This window comes from Mangifera indica, chromosome 11 (assembly GCF_011075055.1).
Source record: "Mangifera indica cultivar Alphonso chromosome 11, CATAS_Mindica_2.1, whole genome shotgun sequence".
NCBI classification, from domain to species: domain Eukaryota; kingdom Viridiplantae; phylum Streptophyta; class Magnoliopsida; order Sapindales; family Anacardiaceae; genus Mangifera; species Mangifera indica.
The window spans coordinates 10,541,240-10,565,225 of record NC_058147.1 but is presented as its reverse complement, the minus strand read 5'-3'; the positions used below and the strand labels follow the sequence as shown (position 1 = coordinate 10,565,225).

Genomic DNA, 23,986 nt, shown 5'->3' with positions numbered 1-23,986 from the left:
GGGGTCAACTAATTCAATTGACTCTGTTTTTTAAAATTAATAATGGCCTTAAAGTTATTTTTTAAAATGAATTTTTTATGAGATATAAACTATACATGAAAACTATTAAATTTGATGTAAGATTATTTTTTTCCTTTATTTACTTCATTTATTTTCCTAATGTGTTTCTAATATTTTCAAATAAACTAATTACAGTCCTAGTTTTAGTTTGGCATACTTGAGTTTAAATGTGTTAATCTAAAAAATTTAAACTCAATCACTAATATACTTGATAATTTTCAATCTCTTAACTCAAGGAATAATTCTATACTTAATAATTTAAAAAAATTTAAAACTCAATCATCTATACTTGATTTTCAATCACCAACATACATAAAATAAATTTTACTCAATTAACCAGCTTTAGTAACATTTTTATTAAAATATATATATATGTGAGATGTAAAAAAATGATAAAAATTGGTGGCAAAGGGATAGTGGCAGAAAGAGTTGGCTAGTGTCGCCGCCAACTTATTCTTCCACCCCTTTCAATTTGAATTTAGCTTGAATTTAAATTAAAACAATAATTCAATCCAAATCAAATCGAGATTTATATTGAATTACATAATTGATAATTTACATTGAATTATTAATTACATTGGAATTGAATTAAATTTCATACGATATAATTATGCTTCCATTTTATAGGGGAAATGTAACATCCCTCCCTAGAAGTACTACCCACCGAAGGAGAAATGTTACGAATTAATATTCGTAGCGTCTATTTTTTTTTCTTTTTAAAAATACTTTAAAATAAACGCATCATTAAAAGTGTTTAGGAAGTATTCCAAGAAAACTAAAAATCTGGAAGCGAACAAAAGATGTATATGCTCATATGAAGACTCATATGAAAGTATCTGAAAACAGGGAGTAATCATATGTAATTGTACCATAATCTCAAAAAGTCAAAAGTCGATAAGAATATGCCACTGTATGCATGTAATATAAACCAGAGATAACCTGCTCCAACCGGATCTACCTACGCTGACCTGACCCTGCCTCGCAGCTACCTCGATCACCTGTACCTGCAATCATGAAAGAAAAGGGAGTGAGTGATAAAAACACTTAGTAAGAGGAAATAATCAAGTAAACTATCTCTTTTTTTTTTCCTGTTCTAACTCACTTTTGGGACTCAACCTCACATCCTAACCTCTATGAGAGATTAAGGGGGTAATTTAGTTCACTCTTTACTATTTGGGTCATACTTTGTCCCGTCTAGTGTCTATTTAATACTTTCTGGAAGCTAACTATAGGGATTTGACACTTTTCTAAGCTCAAGCTCTTTTTCTTTCACTACACTATTTCTGAATCTGAATTGAGCTCTGCTGCAAGTATGCTCTACTGCGAGCGGACCCTACTGGGGGTCTATGTCCTACTACGGACGTGTCCTACTGCGGACGTGCCCTACTGCGGGCGGTGTAGTGTAAAGTGCCCCCTCATAGTTTATAGCATGCATACGAGTCTTATATCTTACTAATTTTACTTCCATTTAAATTTATTCATAACGCACCAAACATTACTCTTGGGATGACCCCTAAATCTTGAGCCCCAAATTCTTTTTCTTGTTTTTCTTTCTTTTTCTTTTCTTCTTTTCTTTCCTTTCCTTTCCTTTCCCTTCCTTTCTTTCCTTTCTTCTTCCTTTTCTTTCTTTCTTTCTTTCTTTCTTTCCTTCTTTCTTTCTTGCCCAAAATTATGAAACACTGTTCACAGAACAGTCATTTAACAGGGCAGCCTTCTTTTTCATACAATTTAACATCCCAAACGGTTTCTACTTCATACAAGCTATATATCGTTGAAAAGAGGATTCAAAGATCTTTCCAACGAGCTATAATAGCACTCATAATTCAATAGATAAGATAGTCAAAACGTGAGCTAAACTCAGTGATAAAATTACGAAATACTGTTCACAGAACAGACATTTAGCAGGGCAGCATTCTTTTCATACAATTTAACAGCCCAAATGGTTTCTAATTCATACAAACTATATATCGTTGAAAAGAGGATTCAAAGATCGTTCCAACAAGCTATAATAGCACTCATAATTCATTCAATCAGGCAGTCAAAACAGCAGATAAATTCAGTGGCAAAAACTGCCTCCCCTGTTTATTTGATAAAGCAATCCTTTCGGTTTATACAATCTTTAACAGTCCATATGATCTCTAATTCATACAAGCTATATATCATTGGAAAGAGGATTCAAATAGCTTTCCAACGAGATATAATAGCACTCATAATTCATCAAATAAGGCGGCCAAAATGTGGGACGAACTCAGTGGCAAAAACTGTAAGTATTCTGCAACTTTCTGCCATGAACAAAATCACATACATAGAGATCCCAAATGGCAAAACAACATTCCTCAACATCAAAATCAACATTTATAACATAGATCTAAGGAACCAAAAGCCTAAAACGTGTCACATATCAAGGAGGGTACCCCTTACCTTGTTTCAAGCCAAATCTTTGTAAGTTGACTTTCTCCTCTTTATTTTGCTTCCTTTATCATCAAGATCACTTTAAATCAATACCAAAACACACTAATATATTCACATAACATGCATATAAACATAGATAAAAGGAGAAGGAAGGAGATCTTTGGTTACCAAAGCTTCCAAGTGCTTCCTTTTCTTTTCTTTTCTTTTCTTATCTTCCAACTCCCTCAAATCCTTCCTTTTTCTTCAAGAAAGCAAAGGAAAAACATGAAGAATGGTGGCTGCTGGAATATGGACGAAAATGATGAAAAAGTCTTCTCTATAAAACCTTATCTCTTTCTCTTTTTCTCTTTGTCTTTTTCCTTTTTCTTTAGGTATATATATATATATATATATATATATATATAAACACACATATACATGTAAAACAAATATATGTACTTAAAATAAAAAATATCTCTAAATAGAGTCAAAAGACATAAATACCCCTGAAACATACCTGAAGGTATTACAGGAAAACCTCACCTATCTCATGTCATTACGTTGTCGCTCCCAATCCAATAAGTTCTTCATGCATGAGAAAGTAATTCGATGACCTCTTATGTTATATATGTCTAATACTATTATGTTATATTATATGATCTTCATGGGAAAACAAACAAATATGTATGCTTTTGTAGAAAATATTTGCAAAAGCATGCATATATGTACATTCACATGAATTAACACATGGAAGCAAACAAGTCTACAAAAATATTCTTAAGATTATATTCTCTGCAATATTATATGCAAAAAATATATTTTTTGCTTCGTTTATACAAAAATATGTATAGTTAATTGACTGATATTGTTTTTTTGCATATTTTATATTTGATCTTATCTAACACATATATAAATTTTGTTTCAAATATTGATATTAAATTTCTACATATGTTCTCTCTCTGCAATGCATAACAAGGATAATTTAGGTATTGCCTTATTTGATTTCTTAAGGTTAAAGATAAAGATAATTTAGATATTCCAACATATAAAATAGTAAAAATATTTATGTGTGAAAAGTGTGGTATAAATATATAAGTGAGCCCAACTTAAGGTAAAAAATTCAATATCTCTATAAAAAATATATAATATACAAATAAAAATAATAAAATAAATATGAAAAATTATTTATTGAAAAATTCTATTAAAATATATATATATATATATTAAAAAATAATTTATTGTTTGATTTGGTTTAAAAATGGTTCAAAATGCAACTTAAATTTTTATTTTTTTAATTTATCAATTTAAATTAAACCATTCTACAAATTAAACTATAATTTTTAAATAAGTTGGTTTGATTGTATGCTTTCCGCTAATCAGATGCTCTATCTCCCTCTTCATCTCTTTGTTACTACTTTCGCTTTAACTTGTATCATCAGCTTCGCAAAGTTCTCATAAATGATGACAGAAGAAGTTAACTTTGGGGGGACCATGGATCCCACTCCCGCTGCAGCTTGCATGGTGTGCTTAATCACCTCTCACACCCCTTCCTATTATTCTTATCGGGTAAAGGTGCCAGTTGGGCCGGCAAACTCATGGCCTGATCTGAAACCCTGAAAAGTGGTTTGGCCTGATATTATAACGTGTTGAGCTTGGCTCATGAGTCTTCTAGATCGAGTTACAGGCCTAAACACAATGCCGATGGGATAATCTCACCTGTATTGTTTACATAATATTATAAAATTAAAAAATTAATTAATTAATTAATAAATATAATATTAAAAATTAATTTTTTATTAAAATTAATGAGCCGATTTGACCCTATATATATTGGGTTAGACTATGAGTTTTATACAACTATAATGGGCCTTAGGCGTGATCCATGGACACCTCTGTTCTCTAATGAGGGTTTTTAATCATATTTTACTGCATTTTGAAAATAGGGTTTTCCTGCTCTCTGTTGATTCATTTAATGTATGTTAGGATTTTGGCCGTTTTTGTTGTTGAACTTGTGGGTTTCAGTCTTTTTTATTGCTGGATTCTCAAAGTCAACTCAACGACTGTTTTTAAGTTTTCAACTCTGAAATTTTGTGCTAGTATGTGGAATTTAATTAAATTAACACTTTTTTTTTTTATTTGGAGCTTTGTATTAACTTACAAATGCGCTCATTGACTAGTAGGGAAAGGGTAAACAATCATAATGTTATTGCTTTTTGAAGAGAAACAAAAAAAAAATTGTTGGTTGGTATTTTCCAATTCTTGGGACGAAAAATGTAATCTACTCAGGGGCAAATCTATCTTTAATGGGAAATAAAACTTTTGGGATGTTATTGAAATGCCTAAAATTAAGGTTAGCACAAATTGCCCTTATAAAAATTACCCAAATATGCCCTTATTTTGTGAAATGACCAAACTGCCCCTATATATAAACAAAGAATTTTACATAATTCCCACGGCCTTTTTTCCCTGGAATCACTATTCAAATTCAAAGAAAAAGGTTCTTCCACGAGTGCGACAACTTTTTGTCTTTTTCGTTGACTTTTTACGTTTTTTGACAACCGAAAATAGCAAGGAAGGTTAGTACATCATCCCCAATCTTGTTTAGATCAATTTATTGATAGGATTATTGAGATTTAAGAGAGATTTTGTGGTTTGAATTTTTAGTGTTCCGATTTTCAACAATGCATAAAATGTTTTGATTCTTGGTTGTTTTGCTTGAATTTGTTGAGAGGTTTTGTGTTATAGGATATTTAGATTTAATTTGTGTTAAAATTAGAGGCAGAAACGACAATTTTAGAACTGAAAAATGGGTTAGAATCACTGGCGCTCTGGTCCGTGGGAATAGTGGATCCCACTGACTGAATGAATTCTCCCACGGGCAGGAGAGATCGCCCATGGGTTGGAGGGAAGTAGCTTTTTCAAAATTTTAGGGACCTGGGAAAGAGGGGGTAGTCCATTGGGGGTCTTTGTGAAATTTTACATAAAACCGTGGGCTGATGCCATGAAAACCGTGGGTTGGGGAGAAATTGACTTTTTAAAAAAATGCAGGGGCGTAAGAGATTAGAAAATTGCTGAAGGGGCAAGGAAAAAATATTGGACCTGTTAGTAGAAATTTTTCTAAGGGGGTAAATTGATATTTTTCACATCTAGGGTTTTTTGATGTGTAGTTTTCGAATTTCATATCCATTTTTTCTGTTTTAGGGTTTTTTAATATGTAGTTTTCAAATTTGACATTTGGTTTTTATTTTTGTGTTTTTTGACACATTTTACGATGTAATGATGAAATTTATTATCGATATTTCAGTTTTTTCATTTTTAGGGTATTTTAATGTTTAGTTTTCGAATTTCAGTTTCGTTTTTTCAATTTTCATCATTTTAAGATATATTGACTCGTATTTTTCAAATTTATGAGTGATTTCTCGATTGTTGCATTTTATAATATTTCAACGTATAGAATTCCAGAGTTTTATAGAGAGGAGAAATATTTTTGGCCCTAAAGCATTGTGGATAAGGTAATTTTGTACTAGTTAAATGTAAATATAATATGATTTAATATGAAAATATATTTATCTAAACAAGTTTAATCTTGTAGATATACATCCTTATCAATTTCAAAAATGAGTAGTGGGTGTGCGGAGAACTTGATTGCAGGGGATGGACATTGACCGTCTATGACTCATTATCATATATAGTCAATTCAGATCAGTTTGAGGCCTTGATGATAGCATATTATATTTCTATCATATATGCTAACACAGATGAGATATTAATTAGACTTGGGATTCCTTACGTGCATGAGTGGGTTGACTATTAGGCGGTGTGCATAAGTCCCTCAAAAGATGCTTGTGTCTGGAGATTATGGGGATTTATGTTGATGTTCATTGAATATGTTAGTTGTGGATGTGCATTTTATTTTACTAAGGACGATTTGGTTGCAATAAGGAGACGTTTGGCGATAAATCTATTTTGCGGTCATGTACAAGGCTTATGTATGTATTTTTTTTTTATTTTTTGAGTTTTTGTTAGGCCAAATGACTTATTCCACCCAAAGATTAGTGTTTTTCTAAGTTTCCACCGATTAACTTTAAAAAACCTAAATACCTACTCATTTATTAATTTTTATGGTTACTATTAAAGGTAAAATATAATTTAATAAAAATATTTAAAAAATAAAAATTTATCACATTTTCCCATAGGTTTAAAAATCTAACAATTCCCCCCTCCCACCCAAGGTTTGAAAAGTGACAAATTCCCCCTTAAGGTTTTGATGTCTTCATTTTTGAAGAATATCTTCTTCCTAGTCATCAGTGTTCTCCCTACTAGTTAGCTCATCTCTCCCTCTCAATCTCTTCATGGCCCTCCTCTAGCCGTTTTCATTTTTGACGAAGATGAAAACAAAACATTGAAGGACCTGACAATGTTAGTTGTTATAATATTGTAATGAAACCCACTAAAATAAATATACTTCTATCTAGGATATCCAATGTTGGTCAAATAGTCAATTGCGACAAGATTAACCACATGAATTTCCTCATAGCATCATCAAAATCATAGAGACAAATCCTTCAACAATCTTTGTCTTTCTATATATAACATGCATGTTACATTTAATATGTTGATTACAATAACCGTGGTGGATATTAGGGAAAACGTTGGCAACTACCGCATTGATTGCATTGTGTCGATCTACAATAATGGACAAGTGAGGAAGGTTATTAATGCACCTATAAAACCCCCTTATGAACAAAGTCCACATCTATATTTCTTCCTTTTCCATCAATATTGAATACTAACGGATAAATTTGATTATTACTATCTTTCCCTACAACTAAAAAAACTGTCTTATGGTTCTTGTCTTTCAAAAATGCACAGTAAATGCAAATCATCAAATGATAAAATTCTCATAATGTCCTTATTGAGCAGCCCTAAGCCATAAAGAAAAATTTAAATTGATTACTAGCATTTGTCTCAATATATGTTAATGTCTCAAGGTTTTGTAACTATCCACCATATTGGAGATAATTTCTTTTAGCCGATAAATACAGTCAACCATAAATATTGATTGTAGGATTTTCCTGAGCCTTTGTGCACCAACCTATCAATAATGTGACATTATTTTATCCCGAGGACAAGTGTGGTCATTATCTAGACAACATAGCTTAAGGAAGTTACACCCCTCCATCCATATTGCATATGCTTGCCATCGACATTGCTTATTTAAACCTTTAATCTCCCATTGAGACTTGGTAGACTGCATAACTTTGTACTAAAAACCACTTTTTAAAGCATGCCTTTTAAATGCATCTTGTAACGCTTCCTTATTGTTAAAAATGTCATGCACTTTGAAACTCACAATGTGTCGTCTATCGACATTTCCAATACCCTAATTCTTAATATCCACTATTGCCAACATAATCCACTAAAATGGATCAGGAACATGAACATTTACCAAAGATGCCCCATGATTAACCAAACCTTGACATCCTGCATGACACTCGACTCCCCCACTCTGATCAACTCTAACATTATAAACATTAATTGGACTTCTCTTAACTTCATCTCTTCCATTGGTATATCATCTATCTCATCCCCTTTGTCAAATGCATCCTAAATTGGTTCCCTATCCTTTTGACCACAAACCCATTCTTAAGTTGTTACATGCAAATTTAAACTATACTCAAAATCTTGATCAACATAATTCACATTACTCTTTTCATCTTTCGTTGACTCAAATTGTCATTGTGCCCTTTCCAAATCTATAGGAGTCAAAAAGTCAACTTGTGACACTTTCGTTTGTTCTTCCTCAACATGCTTTTCTTCAAGGTTTGTTCTTGTTTCCTTACAACTCTTCGTAATATAAAGATGTGTTGTTTATGTTTTTCTTCTTTTTACTAACACCATCAAACATTGAACGTTATAATCATCTCATACCTCAAAGGGTATTCCATGCAATGAACTATCGTCTTCGATTGATTCTTAGATGAGAGGACATTGCCTCAACCAATCCTTTATAATCAGTTTTTGCGTCAACTAATATCATTCTTTCGTTCCCACCTGTATATCTTCAAATATTGTCATCTTTGGTATTCCACTCCCTTCCATATCCAACCATAAATACTATTTCAATAATTTCAAAATGAAAAAATGTTCCTACGATTAAAACAACACAACAATTCAATAAAAAGGTGTAACAAAAAATATTTGAAAAAAAAAACCTCATACATTGTCATATATTTCATAATACAACAAAAAAGAGTTTTTTGAGTTCTTGTAAACAGTAACATAACAATTGCGCTCCATTAGTTTTTATGGAAAATTTTATTACTTTAAAAAATGGAAAAATTTCTATTTTTCATACTTACCCTATGCCTACCCATCCAAGCCATCTTACCCCCCAGAAATTTTCCAAATTTGCACAGTTTCGGTTTTTTTATGATTTAACCCAATGTATTTTTCATGTAAAATAATCAATCATTTAAAGAAGTCAACTATGAAATAACAACTTGATCCAAGTAATAACAAATTAAAAAATAATATTATAACATAAGGGATATTTCATTATCTAGGGATTTCAAATATTCTAACAAAATAAGTGTATAAATATTTAAATTTAAATTTATTTGAATTAGAATGAGTTTGATATAAAATTTCTGTGAATTTGATTTGATTTTTGAAAGAGTAGGATGAGTAGTTTGATACAACAATGGGGGCTTTGGTTCTTAAATTTGAAGATAATGATAAACATGTAATAAATTATAATTTTGGTTAAAATTGGATAATAAAAAATGGGATTAATGTATAAACAGATTTCACTAAAAAGTTTAACAAAAATGTTAACTCTAATCCAAAACACCAGTCTAAAGCTAATCACCAACCCCCTGCCACGGCGCCACCAAGCAAACCCAATATCTTCTCCATGGTCGGTGGCACGAAAAATGAAGTAAAGAATGGTAACCCTTGCGCTGTCTTTCATCTTCTGTGCTTTATCTCATCAAAATGGTGATTTTTCTTTGATGGAGGTTTTGAATTTGGGTTTTTTTTTTTTTTTATGGCTCCAACACTTCTTTGAGGAAGGCAGATTTTTTTTTTTGAGACGAAGAATAGCTATAGGAAGTTTTTATCTTTGTTTGAATAAACATGGAAAAGAAATTCAGAACTTTGTTTTGTTGCTGAATGTTTAATGTTAGTTTAGAACTATTTGTCTTGTTTATATTCTTCTTTTTGTACTAAAACAAAAAATGAAATTAAGAATTAGTTTCCTTGTTTATGAATATTCTTTAAATAATGATGTGAAATTAATGAGGCCATCGAATTTGTTGCCCTCTAGCTTGTTATTAATACTCGGGATTTTTTTCAGTGCTTGAATTAGAAGTGAGTTTCGTTGAATTAGGAGTTTGTTTCTTTTTAATTTTTAATTATTTGTAATATTATGAGAAATGCTAAATGTACCCAGGATTGTCCCTTTATTTATAAATCACCTGTATCACCCTCTTCCACCTTCCATTGCCCTGGATTTCAAGCATCTCTGCACTTAATGATGGTAACCCAGGAAACACAAAAACGCAGACATTTCTGAAACATCTTGAAAGTGATACAAAATGTTTCAGGGCCGCTTCAGAAAATAAAAAGAAATTTGAAACGTGTTTCTTTAAAATGAAAGTTAAATCAATTAAAAAAATCCATTTCACCTTCACTCTCCCTCAGGCAGCCCTTTCAAACCCCAACTCTAAGATTCATCTCATCTCTGGCAATTGAAGCTTCTCTCCTCTTCGGTGTGTTAAAACTCATCTCTTCTTTATTTTCGGCTTCTCCAACTTTTGGCGACTCAACAAATGCTCAAAAAATCAACTTCGGCAAATGACTCAGACCAGTCACCACTCACCCGTCAACGAAATTGTTTCGTCTTTGGCAGTGCATCAACAATGGAAAATCATCTCCTCTCTAGTTAGTCAATTTTATTTGGTTACTCTGCATTGGTTTGTCACTTCTATTTATATATGTGCTCTGTCAGTTCTTAATAATGCTTTCAATTCTCTGTTTTTCTTATTTTGGGGGAGAGGGTGAATGGATCAATATACATGAACTTTAGGTGGGAAGGACTTAATCTCATCATGGGCAATTTTATTTGGTTACTCAGCATCGGTTTGTCACTTCAATTTATATATGAACTTTAGGGTGAATGGCTGTTATGTTAGCTGGAGGTGAATTTCCTATCTTGCCCCTTCTTTGATTAGTCCCAGTGACGAGCAGTCTATTATCAAGTACTTAATGGAACAAGTTGTACTGGGAGAAGATCAACAAAAATGGATGGTGATGATATTCATTGTTAATTTCTCTTTTGAACTTGTTCACATGCATATTTTTTTCTAGTTCTCTGGTGGGCTTATCTTGTTTCTCTACACTCACAATAGAACATGAACAAGGTCTGGTTTTTCATCTCTCAATGTGAATATGGGCTATGCTAACATGTTTATAAACTTCATTGAACTGGATTATGCTTCGGTTCTCCTGCTTAGACTAATTATTCATGTCAATATATACATCCATAGTGACTCTACAATTACCATTTTAAATTTAGACTTAGTATTTTATTTGCTTAAGAATTGAAAGTCAAAGTGTTGCTCCTTATTTCTCCCTTGGAAGTTGAAATTCGTTTTCTAGAATAAGTTTTATGATGATTAAATTCATATGAGGTTCAACCTTGTTGGTGTAGCTCTTTTTTTACTCAACTTGGACTGACCTACATATCTCATTTTCTTTTTTTCTTTTTTTTTAATTTCAACTATATATATATATATGAGAGTGGTTCTTTTTGTTTGCAATTGGAGAATTTAATTTCAATGGAATTCTGACTCAGTAGCTATTCATTTTTATTTGTTTCTATGTAAATATAACAGTTATGCATATAGTTATTTGACCTGAAGTTCTTAATTTTAACGTTATTATCATGTAAATGTTTTGGTCTTTGGTTTCTGATCATGTGTGAGTGTTGAAGCTCTGAGTTCTATGCTACTGAAACAGGCTAAAGTACTTACAGTTTGTCAATCCAGAAATGCAAATTCCTTAGAAGGTAGTATAATCATCTGTTACTATTGTTTTAGTGCTTTTCTGTTTCTTTATTTTGTTTGCCTTTTGTTCATATGAGTAGCAATAATTGAAGGTACCCGCCTTGCTTGTACCTACCTTTCCCCTTCATCATTCGGTGGGGAAAAAAAATGAAAAATAAACGACAAAGTCCTGATTCCATAAATGAAATTTCACTTGATCTATATTGGTTTCTTTTCCATATTTTTTGAATTCACTCAACAATCTTTTTGTGGTAATCATAGAGGCAGAAAATGCTGAAGAAAAAGAAGAAAGATCCTATGGTGTTATAATGATGGAGAGGTTAACTGGAAGTGCTAAAGGATGGATAGATCACATCCTTCAGGTTTGTAGTGCAGTTTGATGCTTGCATTTACTACTATTTCATGATATTGCAAATCTTATAGTGTCTATACATTTGTTATTTTGTTGTTAAGTTGATGCATGCTACCCTCCATTGATGCCTATGCTGAGTGATATATATGACTTATAATTTTCCCACCCTGAAAGTCTTAATGTTTAACACTCATTAGCCATTTGGAATGAGTTTATGATCTTAGTTAAACGATGTCTTCCCTTTGTTAATTTTAGAAGAAAAAGCAACAAGTTTATACATTCTGCATGGAAGGCAACCACTTGCAATGCTGTTATCCTGTGAATTATTTCTCAGGGGCTTTCCGAGTATTGTTGTCATCAGAATGTCATAGCGCCAGGATCATAGATGAATCATGTATCTAAAGACCCAAGTAGTTATTTCGATGGGCAATGAGGGTAGTGTTGGGATTTGGGAATTGTGGTGTCTTATTGTTTGTCAGTCCTTGGCTTAGTAGTGTCTTGCAAGTTGCTAGCATCAATTTGCAAAATACTATATGAACATAAATATTTGTCAATTGTCATGAGAAGAATGTTCAAAAGGTGATGGACACTGTATAAGATACTTACTAAGTACATTAAGGATATTGAGTTTACACTGTTGAACATTTTGTCTAAGTGGTTCCTTCTTGTAATAATAGACATGATAATTTAGTTTTGTTTTATATACCATCAATGCAAGCTCATCTGCTGATTGCTCCTTCTGTTCATGCTTGATAATGCCGGATAAAACCTTTGAGCATCCTTATTTACAAGCTATTGGATTGCATATGTAAGTACTTTCTAGTCTAAACCAAAATATATTATCTTCTATATACTTCAAGGCTGTTATACAGTCTTCATGTATACATTTTTATAATACGTACCATGCTTTTTACCCAATAAAATGTGGTATCTCATTAGGTCCCTCAAGGAAGCTTGTCATGAATGTTTGATATGTTATATGGAGCATATTAATTAAGTCAGCCTTTGACATACATCTTTCTGTGATACGGGGAGCATTTTAATGTATTAGCCTTTACTGTTGTAATCATAGAACTTCCGGAGTTATTAAGTAAAAAGGGTATTCTGAAGATGTCATATTTAGTTCTTTGAAACACAATTTATAAATTCTTTTCAACTCCCCATAACAATTTACACCTGGTGGAAGCAACTGCACTCTTTTGCTTTTGGGTGGCATATGAGTTTGCATAGTGACCATCGCATGGACTTGAAGCCATGAAATATGTTTTCCATTAGAAATCATAGAATTTTACCCTTCTACTTAATGTGCTTGTGTAGTGTTAATCATAATCATACAAACTTATCAAATTTTGCATCTTTTTGGCATTCATGTATAATGAATTTGTAAGTTTGATGAAGTAACTCTGGAAAGGATGATTAAACCATTTTGGCTTAAATGTTTCTAAAACAGCACTTGATGCTATCTTTTTATTATGTCTATAGTTTGTAGTGATGTTGCTAATTTTGTTGAAGTACATGTGCATTTGCATTGGTATGATTTTTGATGTTTAATTCGAGTCTTTGTGTTAAGAAATTATTAGAGGGATCATGATACTGCCCTTTTCATGGTGAAACACTTGTACCGAAACATACCTGTAGACCCCAATTTATCTGCATCTTCAGGTGAAGGCAACTCAAAGAGTGAGTCTGCTTTCACTATTTAGTTTGATCGAAGAGAGGCGGTAGAACAAGAACTTTCTCTAACATTCTCCGACAAAATGATGGTTAGAAACTTCTCAAGGAAGGCTAAGAAGTTTATGAAGAAGCCTTGATTCTATCCAAACTCAACCTCTATCGTTAACCTTTGTACTCATTGACGATGCCACAACATTGAAGGTAATAGCATTCACGAATTTGGGATATTAATCAAGATAATATGGAATTTTCATTGCTCCGAAATTGCATGAAGTTATTGACTGGTAAAACTTAACTCTTGATAAATAGATGATAGTCAGCAAGTGTTTGTAAAATGTAGTTTTTTTTTCACAGTAGATGCTTTGTTCCCAGTTGTTTATTTATGCACATAGATAGGCACACGCACCAAATCAAATCATTTTACTCTGTAGAAAATATAAATGATGAAAAAAAATTAATATCATAAATAGAAACAAAATCATATCAACAAATAATTAACTGTTGCTATATGAAAATTTTAAACAAATACCACAGACATGGTAGGAGTTTAGTATTGTCAACCTCCTCCTTCAATGGTTCGATACAGAAAACACAGTCACATTCCTCAGTTTTCCTTTTATAGTTCTTTCGGTAGTTTGCAAACCTTCAAAATCACTTGTATTTTAATAGTTTGACGGTTCTCACTGTTGGCATCTACGAGAGCAGCCTTGATAAAGTTGGTAATATCATACTGCAATTTTCTTTTTTGGTCTTCAAGGGGTTCAACTCTAGAGAGTAAGTAGGAGTGTTGTGATTCAAATAGTGTCTTGTGACCAAGTATGATAGGAGGGTCAATATTTTTGAAGAAAATATTATGTAGGAAAGAGGAAACAAGATGGTGAAGTGAGTCGTCAGAGTGATGATGGGTGACATGTACTATAGTGTAACGAAACTTGTATAGAGCATCTGGTGAGATGAAGTAATCACCATCTTCTAATAATATTTCGTTAACAACTTGGTGTATTTCATAATCGTAAGTGATTTGGGAGTCTGAAGAAGAAGACATAGAGAAAGAATTTGAAAGAGAATGAGAAAATAATATAGTGAGTGGCACATGTATGTATTTATTTATTTATATTATATAGATGTTAATGAATATCCTAAACCTAAGAGGATTAGAGTTGGGTTTTCTATTGCTATAAGGATTATGAAACATTTAATTTTAAAAGATTAAGAAACTAGAATTAATAATAATAATAATTGTAGAAGTAGGTTTCCTAACAAAAGCTGGATGTATTGGCACTTGTACAAATATTAATTAATTTAAAATTTCTTAGCCAATAAATTTGAATTTAAATTATAATATATTAGAAGTTTAATTCTAGTTTATTAATAAATAATTTCCAGAAGTGGACTCGACAGTAAATCTACTAAATTGGTTTTTATCTTATTTTACCACTTCATTGCCAGATTCAGAAATGTGATACAACAGTAAATCACTTCTAATATTTATTTATGATTAATGATAATTAAAAAAAATTCATTCCGGAATAATCACGGTAAAAAATGTTACATGGGTAATTTTCTTTTCTAGTAATTAGAAAAATAAAAATCAATTTTATAGAATTATTTTTTATCCTAACCTATCATGAATGGACATTTCTCTCCCTTGGTTTCTGAAAAACCAAATATTATCATTAAATGCAATGTTTTTTAAATCAGACTAGGCTAGTTGATTCAACTGGTTAAATCGAGAATCGGCTCGAAGTTTAATCCAATTAACATAAAAAAGTGATATATTTATTGACTCAGTTAAACCTGATCAAAATCAGATTTGACTGGATGAATTGATCAAAATTGGTTGAACCATGTTTGACCAAAATTTAAGATATTTTTTAAAATTTTAATTATTTTTGAGTAATTTGATTATTTTTTATTAAATTATATGAATTTTTAAAGGTTGTAAAGAAAGATAAGTTAAAAAATATAATTAAAAAAGAAGAAAAAAATATATCTCTTATCCATTAAAATATCTTTTATAGGCAATAACTTGTACAATTATGTTTTTTTTTTAATCATGAGATTGAGACTTTTTTAATTTTAATTGTTTAATTGAAATCAAATGAATAATTGTTATTCCTTAAAAAAAAATAAGTTCTAATCTCCATAGGTGTGAATATTCTAATTGATTTTATCTTTTACAAATTTTGAAGCAAAATTTATTTATTAGAATTTGATAACAAATTGAACCGGTTGAAATCCGGTTGAACTTGTCGAATCACGAATCAATGAGATAATCGGTTCAATCACCGATTTGGTTTTAAAAACATTGGTTAAATGAACTATGAGAGGGCAATTTTGTCAATTCATTGCACATGAATCCTTCATCAATGCTTCTTCTTTGCGGGGGGGGCAAGCCCATTGAGCTACCAAATCCTAGTAGATTACATGAAAAATTAAAACTTTAGGGGAGAAAATGATAGTTTTTTAAAATTTAATTATGAACAAAAATCGTTAGTTTTCTTTTTAATTAAAATTTAATATAAAATAATAATTTTATCTTTATCCTAAATAAAATTTACCCTATAGTTGAGTTTTGAGATTTTTGAACTACGATAAAGATACTTTTAAAATTGCTCAAAACTTAGAGCGGAGAATAACCCTTTAACCTACAAACCATAATACTAAGATGACAGATTTAGTATTTCAAGTTAAGAAGTCTGTCAAACGGGTGGTATTAGTTTAAGAAAGGGTATGAGGACAGGTCCGGTAATTCCATGGATACCCGAAAAGAAAATTACTGTACTCGAAGGGCTGCAGCATCGAAAGCGTCAAACCATAACCATAAACATTTCAAGCACCGGCGGTGGGAGTGCCGTTTCCTTTCCCTTCCATTGAAAGCAAAGTTCCAACTCTGTTGATAAATGACACTCACAGTTCTCATTTTTCCTTAAGCCTATTGGTGATTCAAAGAACAAACAGCAAAGCTTGACTCGTTTCCCTTCCTTTCTTCATTTCACAGTCAACTCCCGCCCCTCCGCCACCACCTCAGCTGTTAGTTTCCAACAGAATCCCCCCTAAAGGTATGTGTTTCCTTCTCTTATCGCTTGTCTCTTTTTTTTTTTTTTTGTTTGGTAAAGTTCCAAACTCTAATATATATCTCATTGTAAACTTGGAATATAATCTGCTTGAGTGATTTGTGTTGTTTGCTTTCCTTTGTGTTGGCCCGTCGATGGTTATGGATTTTGGGGCGGTTGCAACAGAGATGATCCTGGCAATTTTTTTTTTTCAAATTTCTATTTTTTAAAAGTAATAATGTAGTTGAATTTGTTAGTATGTGTTCTGATGAAATTATTTTAATTAGCTATCTTTTTGTTTTTCTTCTAGAAATGCTTCTTTACCCATAACTCTAGGCATTTGTCCTTAGATTAAACAAAACATTATACCTAAATTAATAATATATCTCAAACCAGAAAGACGATGACAGACTATTGAGCATTTGCAGCCGACTGGAATCATCTGAAAATATGCAGATAAAAAATCTAGCTTTTCCTGAGAAGGTGCACAACAATCTCTCCAAAGTACCCATGGGTTAAATAGTAGAAACAGACCAAAATTGCGGTTTTAAAGCCTAAATTCATAAATTTGGGGTAACATAGATGTTTCCAAAATTAAGCAGAGGAAAGTTTTTTGTTATGGATTGGGGTGAAAATGATATTTAATCCAAACAGTTGCACAGAACGGCAAGTACCAGGATGGACTAATAATTGAATAAGTTAAAAATAATAATTTCACAATTTTTCTTTCTAAAATCTATAATCCCAACACGAGACAGGACTGCCTCTATCCCTCTTTGACTCGTTTTCGTTTCTGGAGGTTCTCATTTTCCTTCAACTTTAATCTTAATTTTTGTTTATTTTATTTATAGTTTCATCAATCTGTAGCTGCTTTTTCCATCCAATCAATTTTCGCTATTCTTTGAACGCCATTCAATTTCTACCAAATATTAAATAAAGTGGTTTCTGGGTTTGGCTTATATTGTTCTTGGGGTATTTATTAGGCATTTTGTGTGTTTGGGTAAATGGATTTTAAATTTTTTGAGCACTAGAATTGTCACCATCTATTTGTAAAAAATCTTAAATGAAATTTTTTGAGTGTGTATATTTTTGGTAAAGGAATGAAAATATTTTTAGCTTTTTATTTTATGTATCAGCGTATCTGATGTTTTAACTTGATCCTACTTTGATGTTGTGATGGTATGCAAGCTGTGAGGCTTAGTTTTGTCGGTCCAGTATGTGTGTTTGTTTTGTTTATGAATGTTTTCTTGGATTATAGTTTATCTATATGCAATTATCTTGGCTAGGACCTGGTGAGAAATGTTGGTGGTTTATGCTGTAACATAAAAGGGGTGGTAGCAGGTGGTAACAATACCAGCAATCTTGACTCTTGGATCTTGATCTAAGGGTAGATTTAATCATGATCCCCCACCACCAGCCTGATGAATTTTATTTATGCCTTCTTTTGTATGATTCCATATGCATCCTGAAATATTGTATTTTCATGTTTGTTTGTGAAAACTAGGATTGTTTAGCATCTTCTAACTGACCGATAAATTTGTAGATATGTTGCTACTTCTTGATATATCTTCTGTTTCATACTATAATTTCTGTTACTCTTGTAAATACTTGTTTTGTTACTGTATTTCTTATTAAAACTTTTCTGTTTAGTAGTTTTCTTCCAGTTTTGCTTATGAAACTTCTCAAATGTAAGCAATATGTTATATGAGCCATTTGAGATCAACAAACTTTCAAACATTTTTTTTTCCTAAAATTATAAGTTTAATTATTGTTGTTAATTATCTTTGTATTAAGATTTTAAGTTTTAATTACTTTTTCTTTTAATATTATAAGGAATGAATGAGTAGTTGTGTAAGAGTGGGTGTTTTAGTTTTTGTATATGAGATTCAACATGGGTTGGTAGATATCATTAATAGCTTTTAAATTTTATGCTGTGTGTTTTAGTATCAGAAAAACTTGCCTTTGATTGCCAGTGGACAATAAATAGAGGAATCAAAAAATTTTTCCCCATAATTTATTGACTTATTGCAGCTGTTACACCCAATGTTCTCAAGAAAAAGGGATGTGTAGAGTTTGTAGCTTCTCATTAGGCCCTTGTTGGTTCTTTTAACCATTAATCAGGCCAACATTATGGGTTTATTTTGAAACAGAAACCCTTGAAAAAAATCTTTGCCACCACATCCCTGTATTAAATGAAATCAATGATTATGTGTTGTTTCAAGAGTTGATACATTGGTAATCTATCTATGTAAATTTGTTTCAATTGTGGATCTATTACTATTTCTAAAACGGTGCTTCAAGTGTTAGATGATGTTATCAACATTTTGCATATATGAAAATATTGCTTTTGAATGATTTTGATTGTTATGTAGAAACTATTGTTTATTCATGTGTTTCATGTTATTTGAATTGTTCACCTTTGTTTTGGAATTGATGGTTATTGGATGGTTATTTTGTTAAGCCAAAGTTTTGTTGTTATCATGTTTCATTGGTTTTTTTTAGTTTGATCAGTTAATTATTAATGTTTGAACTATGAAATTGTTTTTTATGAGAATATTATGAGTGGTTTGAGATCTTAATTTGTTTTTTGTTTTACTTGCAGGTTCATTTTCAGCAGTTTTAATTAGGTAGATTAAAGTTGGTTAAGTTACTAAAAAGCCAAGGGTGCTGAGCAAAAGGTATGGCCTAGAAGTAGATTAAAACTTTGTCATATATCAGAATCCATTATGAGAATTTTATTCTAGGGCTATAAAACTGACTTGAATTTTGATCTGTTTGGAGTAAATTGAACAGAGAGTGCTTTGTATGCAATTTTAAGTAATAATTATGTTCAGGCATACACTTTTGGGCAAAACATGTAAAATATGGCAAAGTTATGAATGGGATTCCTAAAGATAGTGCGAGCTTGAGGAAAATTTTGTTTATAACCCAAAAATGTATGCCTAACAAATGGAAAGAAAGTTTTAAACGACTGGATGTTCAAAATAAATGCCCATGTGTTTCTTGTGATGAATATGTGATGGCTGACCTTGTTGCATCTCTGAGAGACTTTTCAAGCCATGGACATTTGGGTAAAGCATTCAAAACGTTTTCTCTTATACGTCTTCATGCTTCCTCTAGAGATAACTATTTTGATATTTTACTTTCTATTTCTTCTCTTGTATTATGTTGTAACAAGGTTAAAGCATTAAGGCAGGGTAAACAACTTCACGGTTTTGTAATCTCATTGGGGTTAGAACAGCATCCGATTTTGGTTCCAAAGATGGTTACTTTTTACTCGACGTTTAATTTACTTATAGATGCTCATGTTGTTGTTGACCATTCAAGTATTTTGCATCCTTTACCTTGGAATATGCTTATAGCTTTGTATGTTAGAAATGGTTTGTTTGTGGAAGCGTTGAGTGCTTATAAACAAATGGGAAGCAGGGGTGTTAGAGCTGATAGATTTACATACCCATCTGTTCTCAAGGCTTGTGGTGAAACAATGGACTTAGGATTCGGCAGGGAGGTCCACAGGTCTATTAATTCTTGTCATGAACAGAGTTTGTTTGTGCATAATTCATTGGTTTCCATGTATGGGAAATTTGGTGAATTGGGGGTTGCACGCCAGTTATTTAATGAAATGCCAGAGAGGGATGTTGTTTCTTGGAATACCATAATCTCTTGTTATGCTTCTAAAGGCATGTGGGAGGAGGCTTTTGAGCTGTTTGAGAAAATGCAAGAGGAGGGTGTTGAGCTGAATATTATAACTTGGAATACTATAGCTGGAGGCTGTTTGCAGACACGCAATTTCAAAGGAGCTCTTGAGTTGCTCTCCCAGATGAGAACTCGTGGTGCTCATTTGGACTCAGTTGCCATGATTATTGGCTTAGGAGCTTGTTCCCACATTGGTGGCATTAAATTGGGTAAAGAGATTCATGGTTCTGCTATTCGTTGTGATTGCAATGAGTTTGATAATTTTAGAAATGCATTGATTACCATGTATTCAAGGTGCAGTGACTTTAGGCATGCCTATACTGTATTTCAGTTGATAGAAGCAAAAAGTATTATTACTTGGAACTCCTTGCTTTCTGGTTACACTCACATGGACAGATCTGAGGAAGCTTCCTTCCTATTTAGAGAGATGTTGTTTTCTGGGATTGAACCAAATTATGTGACGATTGCAAGCATTCTTCCTCTTTGTGCTAGAGTTGCTAATCTACAACATGGTAAGGAGTTTCATTCCTACCTTATGAGGCGTGAAATCTTTAAGGACTATCTGTTACTATGGAATTCTCTTGTGGACATGTATGCAAGATCTGGAAAAGTCGTGGAAGCTAAAAGAGTATTTGATTTGATGTGCACACGGGATGAAGTGACTTATACTTCCTTGATTGCTGGATATGGGATTCAAGGAGAGGGGCAAGTTGCACTAAAACTATTTGAAGAGATGAACAAGCTTCAAATCAAACCGGACCATGTTACCATGGTTGCAGTTCTATCAGCTTGTAGCCATTCAGGTTTAGTAGTTGAAGGTCAAAGGTTGTTTGAAAAGATGTTGACCATTTATGGTATATCACCTCGTCTAGAGCACTTTGCTTGTATGGTTGATCTCTTTGGGAGAGCTGGTTTGTTGAATAAGGCAAAAGAGATCATCTCAAAAATGCCTTACAAACCTACCCCTGCAATGTGGGCTACTCTATTAGGAGCTTGTCGTATACATGGAAATACGAATATTGGAGAATGGGCAGCTGAGAAATTGTTAGAAACGAGAACGGAAAATTCAGGTTATTATGTATTGATTGCTAATATGTATGCTGCTGCTGGTAGTTGGAACAAGCTTGCAAAAGTGAGGACTTTCATGAGGGACTTGGGTGTGAGGAAAGCTCCAGGCTGTGCTTGGGTTGATGTGGGCTCTGGTTTTTCTTCCTTTTTGGTGGGGGATACATCAAACCTCAAGGCAAAAGAGATTTATCCTTTATTAGATGGTCTGACTGAGCTAATGAAAGATGTTGGATATTCTAGAGAAGAACTTACTTCTGATGATGAACTTATTGAAGGAATAGGATGAAAGTGGATATTTCAATTCCAAAATTCTTGTTCTTTAGCATTATGAGTTGTAGGATTCTCTGGATCAACAATTCAATAACCTTGTTTATACATAGTTGATGTCACATATTCTTGTGGAGCCAAAGTGAATTATTTGGCACGAAGAATGCATGTTGACAGATACCTTAGCACTCATCAGTGGTATATCTTGGCACTTAGTGGGTGTTCATTGTTGTTTCAACTTTGGACAAATGTGAGCTGACACTTCTTTGTCTTGGATCTGTTGCTAATTTTATTCTGTATGCACATGCTTCTTTTGCCATCCTCAAATTCTCTTTTACAAGGCATATATAATTGTTAATGCAATTTATCAGTTGATCTTTACAATCTTCAACAAACTTTAAATACTTATGACAATACTCTTTTACGTGTACTCTGCACCCTTTTGACTGGTAAGGATGGGTTAGTTAATTGGATTTTATTCTAATTTGTCTTCTCTTTGCCAACTTGAATTTTAAGCCAACTTTCTAGTGGAAACTAAACCTGAAACTTTTGATTTTTACAAGAAATGATTTGATTACTGATATTTTTCTATTTGTCCTGACAAAGGCCTCTCTTTAGAGAAATTTGTTTTAATTTCTTTTATAAGCCTGGTTCATCGCATTTGAAATATTGTGGAAGTGAACTTTTGAATAAAATTTTTATTCATTTTTGTCTAAATTATTATGTCTTCTTTTTATCTCCTTCATACTTGATTCATCTGTAGGAGATAACAGGATTTAGGCTGAAGCTGAAACAATCGGCTGTATTTTTTGCCAAAACACTTAACTTGATGGCCCTTTTGCCATGAGCTTCTCCATATCTTGTAGTTTTAAAGCTTTTGGTCTATTGTTCTGAATAGTGGTTCATTTTTAATTCCTATGTAGGTTGTGTTGATGGATCCTTGGTGGAAACCAGCTGTGAAGTGACAGGCTCCGGAAAGAATCAATCAAAGATGCCAGTATAAGCCAATCAGATGAGCTTTTTACTTACTGCAGGATCTCTGAAAACATGAGCCACATTTCTTTTTTCTAACATTGTCATATTCATTTGTAGTGATCTGGGATTTGTTGGTCGTAAAGTTGGTCCTTATGGTTTCCTTACATTCTCACCGACGTTTGACATAAACGTATACATTTGTTTCATTGGTGAACACTTAAAAAATGGCTATGATAGCGCTTTTAGTATACATAGTATCTTAAGCACTGTTGAATTGTTCATTTCCTTTATCAGCTTGTTGCTTTGCTCTTTCAAACGAGCTTTTGTGACTTCAAAGGGGATTGCTTAATTATCTTGATATGGATAAAAAATTGGCCTTGAAGCCACCAGCTATATGCAACATTTTTGTTTCTTTTCATTGCTAAGCTGTTGGAAATTGAGAAATTTGTTGTGGCAAAATTGAAATCTTCTACTCTTAATTGTACTTATTTTAATTTTGGTTTATTGGCTCATCACTTTTGAATTACAAAATTGTATTGTTTACTTTGATTCATGAAACTGTGTTGCCATATTCAAGTCTTTAAATTCATACACGTATATTTAGACTCCCAAAAAATAAAAAACCCATATTTGTACATGTTAAACTTAATAATTTTTTTCATAATTTTAGAAAAAGGAGAAGCTCCAAAAGCTTTGACCAACGAAATTGGGAAAATCTATATCTTAAACTAAGGGAAAAAAAAAAAAAAATGAAAAACCTTTAGTTAAAATGGCCATACGTATGAATATCAAATAACTTTATCATATGGAAAGAACATCAATATATATTATGCATACGTCAGATGTTTAGGAGATTGCACATAAAACATAGATTGAACGTTGACATACTTTATTTTAATCGTTGCAAGACATACAGGCTTCTATATCATCAATCTAAAGGTCAAAGGTAGGCAACATTTTGAAACTCCAAAAACTAAGGTAAAAAATATAAGACAATATTCTAACCAAATAATCATATTTTAGCGTTGTATATTTTATAAGGTAACCACAAAGATACTTGTGATAATGCCAACAACACAATTGATCTTCTGAAGAAAGAGGAGCAGATTTATACTGCTTTCTTCATGGCTTTTTTGAACATTATATGCATTTGTCTAACATTCCCAAGAATGGTCACATCCTGCCTAACGAGCCAAGATTGTAAAATTTACCTTTTCTTGTCAAATGCTTCTTGTGAAAATTTTGGTTTATAATAACAAACAGCACTTATAGTGAAATTTTCGGTTTTCAAATTGATTTTCTGAAAGCCAAAATAGCAGAATGTAAGTCACAGAATCAAGTTGGAGGGACCATTGTAGACTTGCATTCTGTTAACCTCT

At 32.2% G+C, this 23,986-nt stretch overlaps 2 protein-coding genes across 9 annotated transcripts; both read left to right on the top strand.

Moving 5' to 3' along the window:
- The first annotated feature begins 9,102 nt into the window (after positions 1-9,102).
- LOC123228679 (phospholipase SGR2-like) lies at positions 9,103-13,871 on the top strand. Of its 6 annotated transcripts, none has more exons than XM_044654143.1 (4): positions 9,107-9,401; positions 11,470-11,521; positions 11,781-11,881; positions 12,127-12,570. In XM_044654143.1, exons 1-4 carry the CDS (start codon positions 9,399-9,401, stop codon positions 12,271-12,273), a joined length of 303 nt encoding a protein of 100 aa, XP_044510078.1. In that variant the 5' UTR covers positions 9,107-9,398; the 3' UTR covers positions 12,274-12,570. The 6 variants fall into 6 exon arrangements, 3 of the variants coding, with proteins under 3 accessions (XP_044510080.1, XP_044510078.1, XP_044510079.1); XR_006504747.1 differs by having other exon boundaries at positions 9,110-9,401; positions 10,626-11,521; XR_006504745.1 differs by lacking the exon at positions 12,127-12,570 and adding an exon at positions 13,534-13,871 and having other exon boundaries at positions 9,111-9,401; positions 10,156-11,521.
- Positions 13,872-16,223: 2,352 nt separating this feature from the next.
- On the top strand, positions 16,224-22,857 carry LOC123229854 (pentatricopeptide repeat-containing protein At1g71490-like). Of its 3 annotated transcripts, none has more exons than XR_006504947.1 (3): positions 16,224-16,607; positions 19,204-19,279; positions 22,556-22,857. XR_006504947.1 is itself a non-coding variant. In XM_044655842.1 (2 exons), exon 1 carries the CDS (start codon positions 19,477-19,479, stop codon positions 21,649-21,651), a length of 2,175 nt encoding a protein of 724 aa, XP_044511777.1. In that variant the 5' UTR covers positions 19,286-19,476; the 3' UTR covers positions 21,652-21,882; positions 22,556-22,857. The 3 variants fall into 3 exon arrangements, 1 of the variants encoding a protein (XP_044511777.1); XR_006504948.1 differs by lacking the exon at positions 16,224-16,607 and adding an exon at positions 17,062-17,400; XM_044655842.1 differs by lacking the exons at positions 16,224-16,607; positions 19,204-19,279 and adding an exon at positions 19,286-21,882.
- Positions 22,858-23,986: the final 1,129 nt, after the last annotated feature.

What these genes read in the sequence shown, in the direction of transcription:
- LOC123228679 (XM_044654143.1), top strand. An exon ending in AAATGCAAATTCCTTAGAAG is followed by an intron (nt 11,522 to 11,780) that starts GTAGTATAATCA and finishes TGGTAATCATAG; the next exon opens with AGGCAGAAAATGCTGAAGAA. An exon ending in GGATAGATCACATCCTTCAG is followed by an intron (nt 11,882 to 12,126) that starts GTTTGTAGTGCA and finishes TGTTAATTTTAG; the next exon opens with AAGAAAAAGCAACAAGTTTA.
- LOC123229854 (XM_044655842.1), top strand. Translation starts at nt 19,477, where the DNA reads ATGAATGGGATTCCTAAAGATAGTGCGAGCTTGAGGAAAATTTTGTTT.